Source organism: Dendrobates tinctorius, unplaced genomic scaffold, assembly GCF_039654945.1.
Source record: "Dendrobates tinctorius isolate UK_male_01 unplaced genomic scaffold, ASM3965494v1 ptg000020l, whole genome shotgun sequence".
Classification (NCBI taxonomy): Eukaryota; Metazoa; Chordata; class Amphibia; order Anura; family Dendrobatidae; genus Dendrobates; species Dendrobates tinctorius.
In genome coordinates this window covers 31,576,653-31,595,703 of record NW_027361688.1, presented here as the reverse complement: position 1 = coordinate 31,595,703, position 19,051 = coordinate 31,576,653, and the positions used below count along the sequence as shown (strand labels likewise).

At 45.9% G+C, this 19,051-nt stretch overlaps 1 protein-coding gene and 1 long non-coding RNA gene across 6 annotated transcripts in view; one reads left to right on the top strand and one right to left on the bottom strand.

The window, feature by feature from the left end:
• Nucleotides 1-19,051, top strand: part of LOC141083607 (uncharacterized) — a 255,010-nt gene that overhangs the window by 161,930 nt on the left and 74,029 nt on the right. Inside the window, exon 3 of one of the 2 annotated variants that reach the window (XR_012230767.1) lies at nt 12,576-13,518. The exons of the other annotated variant lie outside the window; for it this stretch is intronic. This is a non-coding gene — a long non-coding RNA (uncharacterized lncRNA). Of the gene's footprint in view, nt 1-12,575; nt 13,519-19,051 lie in introns of those variants that run through there. 2 annotated transcript variants of the gene reach the window in all.
• The window catches only part of LOC141083605 (ganglioside GM2 activator-like), a 115,083-nt gene continuing 112,981 nt past the window's right edge, over nt 16,950-19,051 (bottom strand). For all 4 annotated transcript variants that reach the window (XM_073567951.1, XM_073567947.1, XM_073567949.1 and 1 more), the window contains exon 4: nt 16,950-17,737. In XM_073567951.1, coding sequence (XP_073424052.1) covers nt 17,567-17,737 — 171 coding nt within the window. In that variant the 3' untranslated portion in view covers nt 16,950-17,566. The remainder of the gene's footprint in view (nt 17,738-19,051) is intronic.

Below are 19,051 nucleotides of genomic sequence, written 5' to 3'. Positions count from 1 at the left end.
GTTCCACAACGGGATGAAGACGTCTACCTGGATAATGAGCACCTTATCAGCCTGGTCCAGGAGCGTGCCCCGTTGTGGGACAGCCGTGACCGGCTGTACAAGGACAATGTGGTGACCCGGCGGCTATGGAATGAGATGGCCGCAGCGTTGATGGATGGCTGGGACAGCGCCACTGCATCCTCCAAAAAGGCGATTAGTAAGTATTTCCCTGCTCTGTGATGCCGCAGTGACTATTGTCCTTGATGGCACTGTTGGGTTTCGTGCTACATATATTCTAGCAGGAAACCCAACAGTGTCATCGGGCTCTACAGTGACTGCTTTGGGTATTGTATTGCTGTATTGTGCCGCATTGACTCTTGTTCGTGATGGCACTGTTGGGTTTAGTGATAGCATATGTCGTGCATCAAACACAATTGTTAAATGTTGTTTGTTTGTTTTTCCAACAGTGGACAAAGTCCGAACACGTTGGCGCTCGATCAAGGACCGCTTCAACAGTGATGTTCGTACTGAGGGCCAGGTTCGCAGTGGTTCAGCGTCAAGGACAAGAACAGGATACCGATACTATCAAGCGTTAAAAAACAAATCTGAACTGAGAAAAGTAAGTTAATGTGTATGCACAATGTAAGTGCATATTAACACATGACCATTAACCAGAGAAAACAAAAAGCAAAAAACACAAATATCCTGAACTAAAAAGTAAAAAATATACTGCAAATAATGCATAAAGGTAATAATAATAATAATAAGGGTATTTAGTAAACATAATTTTGATCAAAATAATGTACAAGCCATCCCGCCACATCACGGCAACCCTTGTGGGACAGTCCCTACTCTAGTATTCAAAACCTTTTCACTTGCTAAGTGGCGTGAATGTGAATAAGGGTCGAGCGGCTGAACCACTAGTAACAGCTTAGGCCAGACTGGATGGCTTTACCAGGTCAGAAAAAGGGCGGTCACACCCATAAATGCACTGAATGCACAATGAAATGAATAAAAAACAAATCTGAACTGAGAAAAGTAAGTTAATGTGTATGCACAATGTAAGTGCATATTAACACATGACCATTAACCATAGAAAACATTTAATTGTGCATTCAGTGCATATATGGGTGTGACCGCCCTCTTTCTGAGCTGGGAAAGCCATCCAGTCTGGCCTAAGCTGTTACTAGTGGTTCAGCCGCTCGACCCTTATTCACATTCACGCCACTTGGCAAGTGAAAAGGTTTTAAATACTAGAGTAGGGACTGTCCCACAAGGGTTGCCGTGACGTGGCGGGATGGCTTGTACATTACTTTTATCAAAATTATGTTTACTAAATACCCTTATTATTATTGTTATTACTACCTTTATGCATTATTTGCAGTATATTTTTTACTTTTTAGTTCAGGATATTTGTGTTTTTTGCTTTTTGTACTATCAAGCGTTGCAGTTCCTAAGACCGGTCCTTGCCACCAGATCGTAAGTATTATAATTTTTTGGGTTTTATTTTTATTAATCTGTGTTTTTCTTATCCACAGCTGATGCTTCTTGTAAAGGCATGATAGTAATGGTTTTCCTTTCTTCCACAGCACTTGGAGCAGCACCCTGCAACCTGACCCTGTCCTGGGAGCGGTCCTTCATCGGACGTCCTCTGACCCTTCCCAGCCATCCGACAGCCAGGAAGCACCTTGCAGGTCAGCCACACAGACAGCTGGTGACCAGGAAGCTGGTCCATCAGGTGTTCCCCTGTCCCAGGTCTCTGCCTCTGGTTATGCGGGCACTACCCGCCAGCGGCAGAGGGCCTTGGACAGGAATGTCTTGCCCGAGTTTATGCACTTGAGCGAGGCCTTTAATGCCAGCCTCAAGTCGCTGTCAGACAGCGTGGAAAGCGGTTTTTCACTCATGAAACGTGGTTTTAACCACATGGAACACCGCTTCCATTCTGTCGAACAGCGCCTGGACCATCTGGAGGCCGACCTCAACAGACCAGCGCACCATTTTTTTAGTAAAATTGAATAGGGCATGGCGGATCACCTTAGTCCTGAGCAACAGCTGAGTGTGCTGCAGGCCTGCAACAATGCTTTCTTGCAGGCTATGCAGCATAATCGGTACGGGCAGCAGTCAGTGGTGTCTGTTATGATTGAGTCACCGTAGGAGGCAAAAACAGAAATGCTAGCTAAGTCCAGAAAACCAGAGATGTTGGCAGCTATCGGATTGCAGACCCCTGAACCTATCAACACAACTAGCAGTAGCCGTGGGGGGTTCCTACGATGCCCTAGACCCCTCGATCACAGCCGGAGGACTATATAGCCTAAAGACAGAAAGGGAAATCTAAACTGCCCCAGAGCAGACCCCAAAGCAAAAGGCAGCCCCCAACATATAATGACGGTGAAGCAAGAAGAAAGAACACTAACAAAGACAGAAAGATAGACTGAGCAAAGACGGGGCCCAAGCTAACTAGATAGGAAAGGACAGGAAGGCTGCTGTCTGCAATCCGTGAAAAACCCTATGAAAATAAGAGCCAACAAAAAGGCCCTGAAGACGCTAGGCTTCAAAAAGGCTATGTCAGTACTCAGGAATATTCTGAAGACCGAGCAACCAGCAAAAGGAGATTCAGCTAACCCCAGCAGGGAATGGCAGAATCCAGAAAAGCAAGGCAAACAAAAACAAAACACAAATGCTAACAGGCAAAGCAGAAAACTTAGCTTTAGAGCAGGAATCAGACTGGTCTCCTAGAAGTCCACAGAGAAATCACCCGCAGGGCAGAAGGGCGTCGGCAGCCTTATATCCAGTCCGTGACTCCACTCAGCCAGTCATCCTCATTAGGCTCAGGTGCCTGATAATCAGGCTCATTACCTTCCTTTACCAGAATAGGGAGTTCACCAGACCTCAGTGACGAAGGGGAAAATGAACTCACAACAGGTGTCATTTCCAACTGTGCCACCATTGACTCGCTTCACCTCACTACCGATTTGTGCTGCATACCACTGCACGGACACCTCTATTCAAAGCCAGGACACCCACCGTTACACCACCACAAGTCTGAGTGCTGCTGGTCACTTCACCGACACCACCATGGCAAGCTCTGCTCCTGTCTGGAGCACCACCGCCCCACCCCCCATGCATGCTTGGAGCACAGCCACAGTAACCACTCCTCAAACCTGGAACAGCCCTGCCGCAAACACTACCACATGTAGTAGCCCTGCCACCACCACTCCGCAAACCTGGACTATCACTGCCGCCACCAGTCCTCCTGCAAGGACGAGCACTGCCACCGCCACCACAGAGCAGCAGCAGCAGCATGCACAGCAGCAGACGGGGGACCCACATTCCTTATTTGCCCAAAGTTCCAGGCAGCGCCAACAATCAAGGCAGGCATTGGGCCCAAGTAGGTCCAGGCAGGCCAGTTTAAGGAGACAGTTAGGACCACTGTAGCTGAACCTCTGTCCTCCTCCTAGTGTGTCTAGTTGCATTCCCATAACTGGACTCCCTTCCCCCACAAGTTTTGTTGCCCCTTCCCCTAGAACACCTTCATCGACTATAAGCTGTTCATCTTCACTGCACACCCCCAACTTGCAACCATCTGACCCCAAACGCAGAAAAAAATAAAGTTTTTTATAATTTTTTTGGTTAAAAATAAATTTAAATTTCTGGTTCACCATAACTAAGTTTGATTAATGTTTTTGGTGCCGCCTACACACACTGCGCCGTACACACAATACGCCTTAAACTTTGCAAGGTGTCATAAAAAGTGTTTTGAGGATTGACTGTTTTTACCATCCTCATTTCACTTATTGTGATACTAGTCAAGGGGGATTATTGATATACCTTGTAATTAACAACATACTCTTATTACGTGTGTGTTGAATCCACTGATGGGTAAAATACATGTCATATGTTAAATACCAAGGCCTAGTATACTAACTAGAGTTGACAAACTTGGATCTGGTTTCATGAATCACAAACTGGTGAAACTCAGGCAAAAAAAAGTCGAGTTTCTTTCGAAACCCTACCACAATGTTAGTTAATGGGAAATAAAAGTCGGCATTGAGCGGATTACATTCATCCACTCAATGCAGACTTTTATTCCCCATTGACTTGCATTGGGGTTGGGTTTTGAACGAAACTCCGACTTTTTTTCCACTAGTCGGACCAGTTTCATTTGAAACGAATTTGGTTTCATGAAACTCGATCCGACCAAAGTCGCTCAACTCTAATCATAACTATTCATCAATCATGGTCTGGTTAATACACATATCATATTTAACCTGCAGCGTTGCTTACGTACCAATATATTTCACGCAGACTAGCGATGCTGCAGTTTATCTCATATGTGTATTTACCTGCCCAGGTGTGAGAGCATCATGAATTCACAGGTATTCATGGGAAGTTTTTTATTTTATTGGAGTGTAAAAAACATAGTCCACTCGGAACTGGTATCAAAAAAGGTTTTTTATTAACATACACACACACAAATATTTTTACACCATTTCATCTTGCCAGTGCACCCGTCCTACATCAGAGATAAAGTAGGCCGCAAATTGGTCCCTCGTTTGGACAACTTCAACGGATGACCTGAGAGGGTGCTGAGTGAATTCAGGCAATGGGTTAGGAGCAGCATCATCGAGTTCAAAGGTCGGGTGCTGTTTAGCCATCACAAAATTATGTAGAACCACACACGCCTTGACCACCTCATCCACTGTTTCAAGTTTAAGATTAATGGCTGTGCCGAGAATTCGCCATCTGGAGACAAGAATCCCAAAAGCACACTCTACTGTTCTCCTGGCCCTGGTGAGCCTGTAATTAAATATTTTTTTGGTGTGGTCCAAGTCCCGGCTGGAGTAGGGTTTCAGTAAGTTTGCGCACATTTGAAAAGCCTCATCCCCAACCATTACAAAGGGCTGTGGCATAGGGAAATTAAATTGGTTGCCATACAACCTCCGGCCCATGTCTGAGTTTTTAAAAGCCTGGGAGTCATTACCACGGCCAAATGCTCCAATGTCCACTGCTACAAACATACATCCGGCATCCGCAATGGCCATGAGTACTATTGAAAAGTACTTTTTGTAATTATAGTACTCAGATCCAGTTCTTTTGGGTTTGATGATCCGTATGTGTTTCCCATCCACCGCTCCCAAACAGTTAGGGAAATTGCAGACAGTCCAGAATTTGTCAGTAATTTCAATCCACTTTTCTGCGGTGGGCAGGGGCATAAATTCGGGACAAAGAACGTTCCAGAGAGCCCAGCAGGTGTCCGCAACAATTCCAGACAAGGTAGAGATTCCAATACGGTACTGGAAGTGCAGTGAAGATAGGGTCACTCCAGTCTCCAGGAATCTGCGAAACAGAGAAAGAAGTAAAATTAATATTTCTGTATTTTTTTTGGGTGAGGCCAAACAATGTGCAAAAAACCCAAACGCACTAAAAACGCATACAAACGCTGCATTTTTTTCCTGAATGCGCATAAAAATGCTTGAAAAAAACCGCAGCATTTGTATGCATTTTTTTCATGCGTTTGTGTGCGTAAAGAACGCACCACAAAAAAACGCAAGTGTGAAAGTAGCCTAAGGACTAAATAAAACAGCTTGTATCTATGTAACAGTATGGTGGATTTATAAAAAATACTCAAGGGAGAAGTAAATAAAATAAGAGCAAAAATTGTCCACTTTTGCCATGATGACAGGTCCTCTTTATTTCTCAGGCTTACCACCTTATTAATTGTAACTTTGCGAGCACCAGCAAAGAGAGAGATGGGAGGAAACAATGCCCGGCACTGGAGCCAGGACCAGTGAGTAGTCCCACAAAGCTGGAAGCATTTCGAGGGAACCTGTCACCAGTTTTTTGCTTATAACCACTGCCCATCACTGTTAAGATTAGAAAGGGGTTCCTGCAACCCCTTTATTTCCTCAGATGTGTCCTGCATACTTCAGAGAAGGTGTTTTACACTTGTCCCTCGATGTATGTAAATTTTGTGATCCGGTGTCTGCATACTGTGATCATCACCTCCCTGGTCCCTCCAAACGTCGCCCCAGTCCCTTCAAACGCCACCTCTTCTAAGTATATGTAAGTGGATGACATCACTCCATCATCCAAGTAGTGCCCGACGTCTCATGCCTGCGCAGTGGAATCGGAGACTTGCGCTAGCGCACCTCACTATGCTCTGGTGAACAGCCAGCGATTCCACTGCGCAGGAGCGAGTCTTCAGTGACTACGCGGATGACTGAGGGGTGCCATTGTTTCATCTGAATTTCAACGGAATATCTAGCCTGAATATCCACCATGCCTCTCTATTCCTTAGGGCAGGAAAGATGTATATCTTTGTACCGTGTTAGCCAGTAGATAGAAAAATATTCAGGATTGAGAGTCCTCAGTGGTTGAGAGATGAGTTTGGGAGTACAAATTTATGACGAACTTTGACACTCTCAGTGCTGGAATGAATGTGTCGCATGGATTTATGTCTTTTTACATCAATTAAGGAATTTTCTTTTAAAACCGTGTGGGGGCTTCACAACACAGAACTAGACCCCAATCAGAGGACCATAAAACATCCGGACTCCTTATCTATGAACTGGTCCAATGTTTATATTTATGTTTCTCCCTCTCCCATATTGATAGTTCTGCTTCACGTCACTTGTCTTATCTATTGCATTTTTTCTAGGCTGTATTGTGCATAAATATGTGACTTCAGATTTTGTATTAGTCTAGCCTGATGAAGAGACCTGAGTAGTCTCGAAAGCTTGCAATGTATTACCATCTTTTCAGTTAGCTATTAAAAGGTATCAACCAATGAGGACTCTCAATCCTGAATATTTTTCTATTCCTTAGGGCTCATTCAGACATCTGATTATTCCGTGTAAGAGATAAAAGGACCGATTGCTCTAATCAGAGTTTGATGAAAGTTTGATGACACTGTGGTCTTTTTAGCAGACTGAGCAGCATCCGGAACTCTGTCGTGAGAGAGGATTGTGATATTGCTGCGTTTGTATGGAATATACCATCTGTCTTTGTCCTGTGAAGTCTGAAAAACTGCAAAGCCTTAGGCGAGTAGGAGAGGCTACCCTTGGCGAGAGTATCCCCTCTCCACCTATGACTGTGACTGTATCTGTGTTAAGTGGAGCCTTCAGTTTAGCAGGAAAGTTCTTGCTGCAAGCCTTGGAGGGTCAGTGTCAGATTCCCGTCCAGTAGCTCCAGAATCCGGTGAGGATGTTGTCAGGTGAAGGATGAGCCCTACCCAAGAACAGTCAACTTCTGAACAACTAGAGCTCCAGATTGGAGCATGGCATACTGAGAAGATCGCCTTCCATGTGCTGTCTGGTTTATTCCATCCACTTTCCTTAGGTCGCCCGTAGCTGAGAACTCAAGGGCCCGTTCTAGTATGGAGATCCCTAGAAGTGTTTAGTTGGGGACAGTGGAGTTACAAGAGATGTCTGGTCCCTAAATGTCTAGTTTAGCCACCAGTGTCACCATCTTCTCCGCTAGGTTTGCTTGTTTCAGACTCGCTGTGTGCTGGTTTCTCTGAAGGATGGGGAGCCGAGGTGATGTCCCCACACAGTCCCGATGATTGTTCCAATGTTCTGCTGCCAGGAACCTCCGCGCTTCGAGGTCATGTCGTCTTGGAGACCAGGCTGAAGATGAACACAGAGAGGGTATCTTCAGTTTCTAGGTGGTCAGTTGAAGACAACGAAATGGCAGTGGCATCTTCCAAGTCTCTGCCATTCACCAACCAGGCAGAGGAACTCAAGTTGGTTCTTGAATCCTCCAGGGTGGTAGCTGGTCTCATCGGGGAATGAGACACTTCACAATGCAAAGTTCCTGGAACTATGCCTGCCTCATCCTACTCTGAGGAGGGCTTGATGGAGAGAAGCATCCTAGTCATAAAGATGGTGAGAGATTGTGGCTCTGAAGAGATGTCGTTGGAGCCTGTGATTTGGGTCCCAATTTCTGTGCAAAGAGTCCTTCTGGCTTGAAGAAGAGGAGTAAAGTGGGGTGTACTGTAACACCTATGCCGGCACTCCTGCATTTTTTCCCTTCCTCCTCCATGCAGGGACGCCGACATACTCACTGCCTTGGCCTCTCGGCATGTTCCTCGGCGTGCTCTCTGCTTCGTGTTCCGGCGGCGCGCCTAGTGCCTAGTTCTATGAAGGCACCCTCTCTATAGGGAAGAGCCTAGGCAATCAGGATTCATTAGTTAGAGTGGAGCTAGTGAGTTGTTAGCTCCCCTGGTCCTTGTGTGGCAAGATCCTGAACCCGAACCCCTGGTCCTTGTGTGGCTAGGTCCTGAACCCAAATCTCTGATCTTCGTGTGGCCAGTTTCTGAACGTGCTCCCCTAGTCCTTGTGGATAGTGTCGGAAGGTGCTTGCCTGATCCTTTTGTGGCCAGTGGCTAAAACCTTCTCTTCTGGCCAATGTGTGGCCAGGCATGAACGTACTCCCCAAGTCCTTGTGTGAACGTTGCCTGAACCTGTTCCCCTGGTCCTTGTGCGGCAGGTGTCTGAACCTCATCCTCTAGTCTGTGTGTGGCCAATGCCTCAACCTCGTCCCCTGGTCTGTGTGCAGCCAGTGCCTGAGCCTGCACCCCTGGTCCATGTGTGCCTGACCTCATCACCTGCTCCTTGTGCGGCCAGTGCCTGAACGTGTACTCCATATATCTGAACTGCTAAAACCAGTCTCCGAATCTAGTCCTATCTGTGACGCAGTGTCAATATCCGTCCTGCCGGAGGAGTAGTCTGAACGGAGCCCAAGTCCTTGCCCAGGTCAGTGAACCTGACCCTTGAAGTCAGCAGCTGAAGTACCGGGGATTGCCTAGGAGTGGTACCTGACAGCTCCCTGCCGCCCAAGCCTGACTCCATCATCAGTAGCTCCAGTAGATACGTTCCTCCTAGGTAAGCCAGGCCCTGTGGCACAGTAAATCCACAAACTACGTGCACCACCTATGGGCGTCACAGTGAGTCTTGAGTTAGGGTGTGGTAGAGCCGACATATTTTTGTTGCCATCCCTATATGCACTGACTCCAACCTACCGTTTTTGTGGATAATGCAAATATGGACAAGATAAAGTAACATTGCTTTTGACAACATCCTTTGAGTTTCTGGAAGATTGCTCCTCAGACAAATCTAAACCTCACACCTCTTTTTCAAACATTGGAGGACAGGATGGTCAAAAATGAGGACCCATCTGATTGTCATTGTTGGTGATAGCGATGTTGATTCCGAGCTCCGGAGGGACAAGGCCACCGCGATGATCTGGCTTTTTCGTTTTTTTTCAAAATTAACAAGAGTTAACTCATGAGTTTGCAAATATTTGATTGCTAATCTCTCCACAATGGATAGGCGAAACTAAAGCAAAATAATTTAGAAAGTTTTTATTCTGCTCTGCAACCGCTGTTTCATGGTGTGTCTAGTTCAACATGAAAAAAATTGGTGAAAGGTCCTCTTTTTTTCCTGGAGCCTTCGATAAATGGTGATTAAATCTGCCTGTATTTGGAATGAGCTGCTATAAAAACCATTTCATAGCTGCGTAGTTATAAGGTGAGTTAGTCTGAAAATGACTTGTTGAATAAGGAGAGTGTTGTGAGCATGCTCTGTGCCATGACCAGAGGTCCCTGAGCAGTGACCAGGAGGAGGCTCTGTCCTCATCATCTATTTTAACGGTAAGATCTTATGTTATCTGACTTCAGCTTTATAGTAGATGTGTTACCTTTCATTGTATGTCCTATAAAGACCACTGTCATTGCGCTGAGACTTACTTTTTGAAGGCACTGTATTCATACCCTGTGAACTTTTCCACATTTTTCATGTTATACCCACAAGTATAAATGTATTTTATTTGGAATTTATGTGATATACCAACACAATGTACAAGTATTTGTGAAGTGTAAAGAAAATGATGGATGGAGATATCTGTGATCGGCAATTTTCAAGTCTTGTCCCAATGCGATTTAGGTCTGGCCTGTTACTGGGACATTCACGCACATGAATATGCGCTGATCTAAACCCTCCATTGTAACTCTGGCAGTATGTTTAGGATCGTTGTCCTACTGGAAGGTGACCCTACGCCCCAGTCTCAAATCTTCTGCTGCTTCTAACAGGTTTTACTCCAGGATTGCCCTATATTTAGTTCCATGCATTTTCCCATCTACTCTGACCGGATTCCCTGTCCTTGCTGAAGAAAAGCATCCCCACAGCATGTTACTGCCTCCAATATGTTTGACAGTGGGGATGGTGTTTTCAGGGTGTTGTGCACTATTAGTTTTCCACCACACATCGCATTTTGCATTTAACCCAAAATTTCTACTTTGATCTCATCTGACCAGAGAACCCTTCTGCAACATACTCACTGTGTCCCTTACATGGCTTTTTGCAAATTGCAAACAGGACTTCTTAAGGCTTGTTTTCAAAAATGTCTCTCTTCTTGCCACTCTTCCTTAAAGTGGTGTGGCTTCACCCTCTTGAGCTGTAGATCACATTTAAAGGCTTCCCCCGGCTGGTGTCCTTAAGTCGGGACCTGGTCCTTTTGGCTGCCCTTATTAACACACTGAGGTCGACATCGACACATGGTAAGGTTTTAATATTAGACAGTGTAGGACCGTCTCGATCAGGGTCACCTTGGCGCTGGTGAGATGACTTTCATGCTTTTTTTTGTTCAAAAATCGTATTACTAAGAACCCTGTTTTATTTAAATGCACTTGCTTTTTACTTATTTAGTTATAGCAGGGTTTTTGTTTATTTTGCTTTTTGTAGGTTTTTTCAATGTTTTATGGCCAAAGTGAACATGCGTTTATATGCTGCATGTATACCAACTTCAACTAAGCTCAATTTTTGTGTGTTTTTTTCACTCTTCCTTAAAGGCCAGATTTGTGGAGCTTGCCACTAATATTTGTCCTGTGGATGGATTTTCTCACCTGAGCTATAGATCTCTGCAGCAACTCCAGAGTGACCATGGACCTCTTGGCTGCTTCTCTAATTAGTGCTCTCCTCGCTTGGGATGTCAGTTTAGGTGGCTTGGTAGGTGTGCAGTTGTGCCATACTCCTTGCATTTTCGGATGACGGATTGAACAGTGCTCCGTGAGATGTTCAGAGTTTGGGCTACAACCGAACTCTGCTTTACTCTTCTCCACAACTTTATCCCTGACCTGTCTGATGTGTTCCCTGGTTTTCATGATGCTGTTTTATCCCTAAGGCCGGGGTCACACTAACCTGCGCAAAATACGGTCCGTAGATTACAGGCGTAATACGGATGAATGACCCCTAAATAGTGCTCAGTATGTCATCCGTAAGCAAGGTGCGGTCGCGTATTTTGCGCATATCTGCATCCGTATGTAATCCGTATGGCATCCGTATGCAATCTGTATGGCGAGATTTTCTCGCAGCCTTGCAAAATGGACATTTAAAGGTTTTGAGGCCTGCAAACAATTTAAATCATTAGCCTGCACCCTATTTAGACACTCAGAAACAGGTGGATGCCTACATTCTGTACATTTGGCACCTTGCTTTCACGAGGTGTGTTGGTGTTCTTTGTGCAGCATGGCAGAGGGTCTGTGATTCAATACAACTGAGCAGGTTCTCTTTACCTGGCTTTTGTCACGGCGCTTTGGGCAACCATATCCTGTGATAGTGGATCCGCGGAGGAGGAGACGCATGTGGGTCCATCCACTTTTGAGGCAACGACTCACAAGAGGGCATTTTCACCGCCTCTATTCTTCTCTGCGGGAGCATCCTGAGAAATTTTACCAGTACTGTCGCATGAGCATTGCCACATTTGATCGACTCTTGGAGACAGTGCGCCCTGGGATAACCTTTCAGGACACAAGGATGCGCAAAGCCATATCTGCAGAGGAGCGACTTCTACTCACAATACGGTATGTACTACACAACCACATTCTCTATTTTCATAATGTGTGGGCTAAAGTATGTTTTTTTGCCTTCTTGGACTAAGTTTAATGCCATCATCTTACTCCAAATATGGTTCAACTTACACAGCAGAATGTTACATCTAAGGCTAGTTTCACACTAGCGTTTAAACGACGCGCGCACGGCGCCGCTAAGCCACGCCCCCTGCCGGCTCCCTGCCCGCCCCTTCCTGTTATCGCCTCCTCCGAGCGCAGAGGGCTGCATGCGTTATGCGCACCCTATCTTTAGCATAGGGTGCGCAGGCCGTGCGCAACTATGAATATAGCGTGCGCTGCGCATTTTTGGAGGTGCGCCGTGCGCGCCGAACGCAGCATGTTGCATTTTGGCCCGCACGGCGCACATTCAAAAATGCACAGTGCACGCTATATTCATAGTTGCGCATGGCCTGCGCACCCTATGCTAAAGATAGGGTGCGCATAACGCATGCAGCCCTCTGCGCTCGGAGGAGGCGATAACAGGAAGGGGTGGGCAGGGAGCCGGCAGGGGGCGTGGCTTAGCGGCGCCGTGCGCGCTTCGTTTAAACGCTAGTGTGAAACTAGCCTAATATGTACTGCATATCACTTAGTCATTGTGCCACCAAATATGTGTGTGTTATTCTTTCTCAATTCCTACCAAGTTTGGTCGGCATGTAACTGATTTTTTTTTACTTTAGCCATTCTAAACTTATCAATTTCTGTTGTTCTACAGCTTCCTGTCCACTGGCCTGTCTTATGCCGCCCTCCACCATGAGTTTCTCATAGGAAGATCAACCATTTCAGTCATAGTGAGGTCTACATGTGCACAAATCTGGACAAGACTACATCAAGTCGTCATGCCCGAGCCCAGGATGGAAGACTGGTTAAGGATATCAAGGGACTTTGAGGAGGAATGCCAGTTTCCAAATTGTATTGGGGCCCTTGATGGCAAACATATCGGGTGCGTAAGCCGCCGAACTCTGGCTCCCAATTCTTCAATTATAAACAATACTTTTCTGTTGTATTGTTGGCTCTGGTAGACCCTCAATACAAGTTTATAATTGTTGACATTGGGGCCTATGGAAGGACGGGAGATTCTAGAGTCTTCAATACTTCCATAATGGCTCGGCGGCTACTCACCAACCCGTTGGATCTACCACCACCACGCCAGCTACCAGGCTCCCCCGAACAATCAGTCCCTTATGTCCTTGTGGCAGATGAGGCCTTTCAGTTATCACGCAATGTCATGAGGCCATATCCCCGGCGCAACCTTGACCACAGGCGCAGAATTTTTAACTTGCGCCTATCACGTGCTAGGCGACTGGTGGAGTGTTCCTTTGGGATTCTTTGTGCCAAATGGCGAGTACTCCAGTCTGCCATTCAGTTGAGTGAGCAAAATGTGAATGAAGTTGTCAAAGCCTGTGTGGTTCTGCATAACTTCACCAGGATACATGATTGCTCCTCCTCTGATGGTGTTGTGCGTAGGCCGGACAATGTGCGCAGGGTGAGACCACCTATGAACCCTCAACGTAGACCGCTCTCTGGCCTCAAAGTGCGTGATATTTTCACTAATTACTTTATCTCACCTGAGGGGGCAACTTCTTGGCAAGAGCATGCTGTGTCTATGTTATAATTTGTTTCTTTAAGTGTGTCTAAATATATATTACTCAAGCCCTTATGATTCTATGAGTGTTTCATTGCATTGGTTAGTGTATGTTAGTATGTTGACAGGGTTTTTGAAAAATCACACAGAGACGTTAACTGTAGTAGACAAATTTTTAGTTTTGCCTTTTTTTTTTGTTTCTTAAAGGCAAACATAATATTGCCATAAGAACATTTTGGCAATGGGCAAAATGACCCTTTGTGCCTTCTTAAACTTTTTTGAAAAGTAACATTACATAACATAACCCAAGCAAAAAAGGTGACTACTTCACTAAGGCCAGCACGCCTTTCCTAGGCATTAGCAAGTGAGTAGTGTATTTTCATCCTTTGACTTTACAGTATAGCTCGTTTAAATATTCTCTTTTGTACACACATGTAATATCTGTCTGAAAGGCGTGAGGTAGCCTTGCCTGTCATGATGGATTCTTTAATATGATTGGAAAACATTGTTAAAAAATTAGAATGTTAAATTTGGTAACAAAGTTTGGTGATGGAGAACACCTGTTTTTTCCTTTGTATTTGGAGCACCAGTGAAACCGCACTGGACATCTACGGCCTGTGGGTGCTGCTGGACACTGTGGCCAACATCGCCCTGTGTGGGGCCATACTGTTGCCCATGATGTTGGAATTGTCCTGCCTCCTGGGACTGTTGGGGATACTGGCCAGAGTAATGATGGTGAGGGGCATCTTGTTGGCTGTGGTAGGCACGTGGCTCATACCCACCAAGATAGCCAGATCGTCCCCAACCAGGTTGGGACCAGCCTCCAACACTGGGTGGGTACAAGTGGCCATATTGGTGGGGTTGGCTAGAGGCTGACATTTGTGGCTGCTGAATAGAAGGTTGGGTAGTGGGAGGAAGGGGTTGAGGTGTAGGCCCACGTATTAGAGGATGTTCGGACCCTGCTTGAGCAAGCATCTGTGTGGATGGTCTCATGCGCATTAGATTTCGGGGGGAGAGCTGTCACCTCTCCAGATATTCGAAAAGCTCATATGGGGTACTGAGGGGGGGGTGCTTGCATCAAGCAGGATCTGAAAACATCCCCTAATACGGAGCCTGACCTCACGGGTAAGGGCAAGGAGATAAAGGGTGAGGCGACGTGAATAGGCCTCCTCACCATCATCTGTTGTTACTCTTGATACATAATTTAGCACCCCTGTGTCCACATTGGTCCTGCTCTCTTGAATAGTGACCTGGCGCCTTCTTCGTGTTCGCCGGGATGTAACAGCACCCTGTGGGGATCCCCTGATATGGCCAGTTGGGCTGCTGCTCAAGTTGCCCGGCTCTTCCAGGAAGGGTGATGGGGCAGCAGCAGACCGTCCTGGTGGTGTTGTGTGTTGGGCAGCCAATGGGTTGTCCTGTGATGACTCATCTTCTGCCATCCTTCTTGTAGGGGGAGAAGATGGGCCAGCCACCTCATCCCCTACAGGATCTATAATGGGCTCTGCCTCTGAGGCCGTTCCTCGATCCGTAAGGTTGGATTGAGTTCTGTTATGAAATAGAACAGAGGCAAAAATACATCAATATTTTTGGCCCTGTAAAGTATTTGTGTAATGTTTTTGTGTCATGTGGTGTGAGGTATGTACTTACGGTCTCAGAGCCAGAATTGGGGCGAGGAAGGAGAGTCGGTCATAATAGATGTATTTCCTTTTTATGTAGCCAGCATCCCCACTCCTGGACCGCTGCTGGCGTTCCCGGCGGTATTGGTCCCGGATGCTTTGCCAGCGTCTCATCACATCTTCCACAGCAATGTGACAGGAAATATTGTCAAATTCACATATTTGAGAGGTCACAAGTTCTACCAGTAGTCTAGGCATGGGGCCTTCTGGGGTGTGCGTTCTACCCATGGTGGCATATGTAATTGGGCAGATACCCAGGGTCTCTTTAGCTACACTTAATAATTTTATTGGCTAGGAGGATGAGGAGCTTGTGGCCTAACCCCAAATTATGGCTGTGTGAAGCCACGTGTCACATCCTAATGTAACGGCCTCATGAGGCAAAAAGTACATGCCCAGGAAAGGGGGTGCTGATTGTAGATTCCTTTTTTGTTGTGCGCTAAGGTTACTCATGTTTTGCCTTGTACTTACGAATTTTATGCTGCTCCTCACGTGGTCTGTCACCAAAGTCATGGTACATCTGGCGACAGATGCGCCTCCATGACGCCTCCTTTCTTGTCTGGTTTGCATAATTTGCATCGCGTGGGTCCCATATTTCGGGACGCTCCTGCACCAGGACAATGAGCATCTCCACATTTATGTAAGTGGACGCCATGCTGCTGCTGTACTCCGTGGAGGCGTACTTCCTGGATGTCTGGAGCGCTTTTTGAGCTCATTTGCAATGTCTAGGCTTCCTGATGATGGATTGGGCCATTTCCTGTCACCAGCCAAAAGACCTGTGTATTGCTCGCAGGTCACACGTCTGGTCCGTGTGTAATCCGTATCTTTTGCGCACCCATAGACTTGCATTGGTGTACTACGGGCGTAGTACGCTGACAATCGCAGCATACGGATGAGAAATATACGCCTGGTGCGAGTGACCCCATAGAAAATCATTTGTCCGTGTCTAATGCGTGCTTTTAGCGCCTCTCACTCTCCCGTATTCCTCGCCAGTGTGACTCCGGCCTAACGTTCTCGAACAAACATTTGAGGCCTTCACAGAACAACTGTAGTTATACTGCAAATAAACTACACAGGTGGATTCAATTTACTAACTATTCTGGAGGCAATTGGTCCCCAGGATTTTATTTAGGGGGTATCAGACTACAGGGGGCTGAAGACAAATGCACATCACAATTTTCAGATTTATATCTTTAAAATAATTAGAAACCCATGTATCATTTCCTTTACACTTCAGAAATACTTGTAGTTTGTGTTGGTGTATCCCAAAGAATCTCAATAAAAATACATTTAAGGCTAGTTTCACACTAGCGCTTTTGAGCGTAGCGACGGCCTGCGCACGGCTGCTGCTAAGCCCCGCCCCCTGCCGCGCCTCCGCCGGTAGCTCCGCCTACCGGCGCATGACGCTGCATGCGTCCCCTATCTTTATCACTGGGGGCGCAGACCGTGCGCAGTATGCGTTTGCCGGCGCATGTGTCCTTTTGACGGTGCGCCGACCTGCGCCAAACGCAACCTGCTGCAGTTTGGTTGCGGCGGCGCACCGTCAAAAAGGCGCATGCACCGCCAAATGCATACTGCGCACGGCCTGCTCCCCCAGTGATAAAGATGGGGGACGCAGGACGCATGCAGCGTCATGTGGCGGTAGGCGGAGCTACCGCAGGGGGCGGGGCTTAGCAGCGGCCGTGCGCAGGCCGTCGCTGCGCTCAAAAGCGCTAGTGTGAAACTAGCCTAAGTGTGTGGGTGTGACGTGATGGAAAAGTTCACAGGGTATGAATACATTTGCAAGGCGCTGCATATAAGCTGATATGTACAAAAAAATATGCAGACAAACTTATTTAAGTAGTAACAGGTTTATTGGCCGTGATTGTACATTAATCAGAAGCAGATGGATTTATATAGAGTGGTATATACAGCCTGAATAGTCACCAGAGCGTCACTCCCGTGCTTACCCCACCGTCTGACATATGGAACTGCAATAGGAAAGTGAGTAAACTTTTAATATTTTCAATGTTCCAAAGTCAGAAATGTTTTCCCAATTAGCCTTACTTTAAGGTCCATAATTATAACATAGTTATAAGCCCCGAAATCCCGTGTAGCAGGCGTATTCATTAGCAGGATAGGGGACGGAGCGTGCAGGATGGCGACACTTCATATTGGAACCGTGAAGGACAACGTTCAAGTGTCACAGGTTGTCTATATCCAAGGCTTAGATTATGCAGGTAATGTTATAAACACCATGTCCTCACAGATGTAGCAGAGCTGAAATTGCCATAAGGGTTACCCCAAAGTAAATGACAAACTCAGCTCTGCTACATCGGTCCGCACACTCATTAAATATATGCATGTATCAGCTAGGAATGGGGCTGCTGGTGGCATCAATGGGATCTAGGGAAATCATTTTGGAACTAGGATCTCTCCTATGTCGCAGGTAGTTGCAGGTTCCTCTCCTTACCACCACCAGGAGGAGGTAGTTGACAGAGTGAACGTAAGTTTAGCACATCCGATCTCTTTATTGTTGTGGGTCAGAATTCCGGTAACGCGGTAGTTGCCGTCAGCCATCCAGGACGGGAGAGACAGGTTGGGGATCTTAAAGCTGGTAGTAGGGAGAGCATAGGAACCCTAAAAATGGAGAAGAGTAGAATCATTATGTCCCTCCATGGTACATTTCATAGGTTAAATTGCAACATGCCCCCCAACCATCCTGTTTATAGTAACCAAGAACCCTCTTAATGGAAATCTGCCAGCAATTTTTTTTTCTATGTTATCTGAGAGCAGCATGATGTAGGGGCAGAGACCCTGATTCCAGTGATGTATTACTTACTGGGTTGCTTGTCGCAGTTTTCATAAAATCACAGTTTTAATTGTTGTAAATCTAGCAGTGCTCTGAATGCTGAGCTGTGTATAACCCCGCCCACACCACTGATTGGCAACTTTCACTGTGTACACAGAAAGCTACCAATCAGTGGTGTGGGCGGGGTTATGCAGATCTAATGAATAAGGAGGATTACATAGCAGCAGGTTTACTAGTTGTCTAGTGATAATCTCCTGCTGATAAAACACTGATTTGATCACAACTACAGCAAGCAGCCCAACAAATGACAAATCACTGGAATCAGGGACTATGTCTTTACATTATGCTCCTCTCAAATAATCCTGGAGACCGATTTCCTTTAAGAACCTATCAATTTGTTTCACTCCACTCATTCAAAGAGCCATTACATTATTATGTTTCCGTTAATGTAGAGTGGCAGGCGACCCAAACACCTTCTGAATAAGTTCAAAGTTTCTTTAAATGGGGTATTCTCCAAAATCCTATCCTAATATGTAGTAGGTGTAATAATAATAATATTACCAAATACCTCCAATTAGAAAGGTAGTATAGTTCTCCTGATGAGCTATGTTGCTTATCTCATGTGCAGGGCATTAGAGTAGCTTAGGTATCCATGGTTATGACCACTCATATAGTGAAAGCTGATAGTGGTCATCACCATGGATACCTTAAGCTACTGCAATGCCCTGCATGGGGTAAAACACATAGCTAATCAGGAAAACTATGCTACATTTCTAATTTGCAGTATTATTATTATTACTACACCTACTACATATTGGGATAGGATCTTGGAGATGACTATAACTCTTTAAAGGGAAACTGTCTATTATTTCACAAGATGAAAGAGATAAATTCAAAAATGAATTTCTGGCTTATTTTATTCTTATTATTTTTGCATATAAGGGACATGTGATTTTTGCGGGGTTTTTTTTCTACAATTTTTTTAACTTTTACTTTTTACTTTGGTCCCTCTAGGGCAGGGTTCCCCAACTCCAGTCCTCAAGCCCCACCAACAGGTCATGTTTTCAGGATTTCCCTTGTATTGTACAATACAATACTGGGCAATACTAAGGAAATCCTGAAAACATGACCTGTTGGTGGGC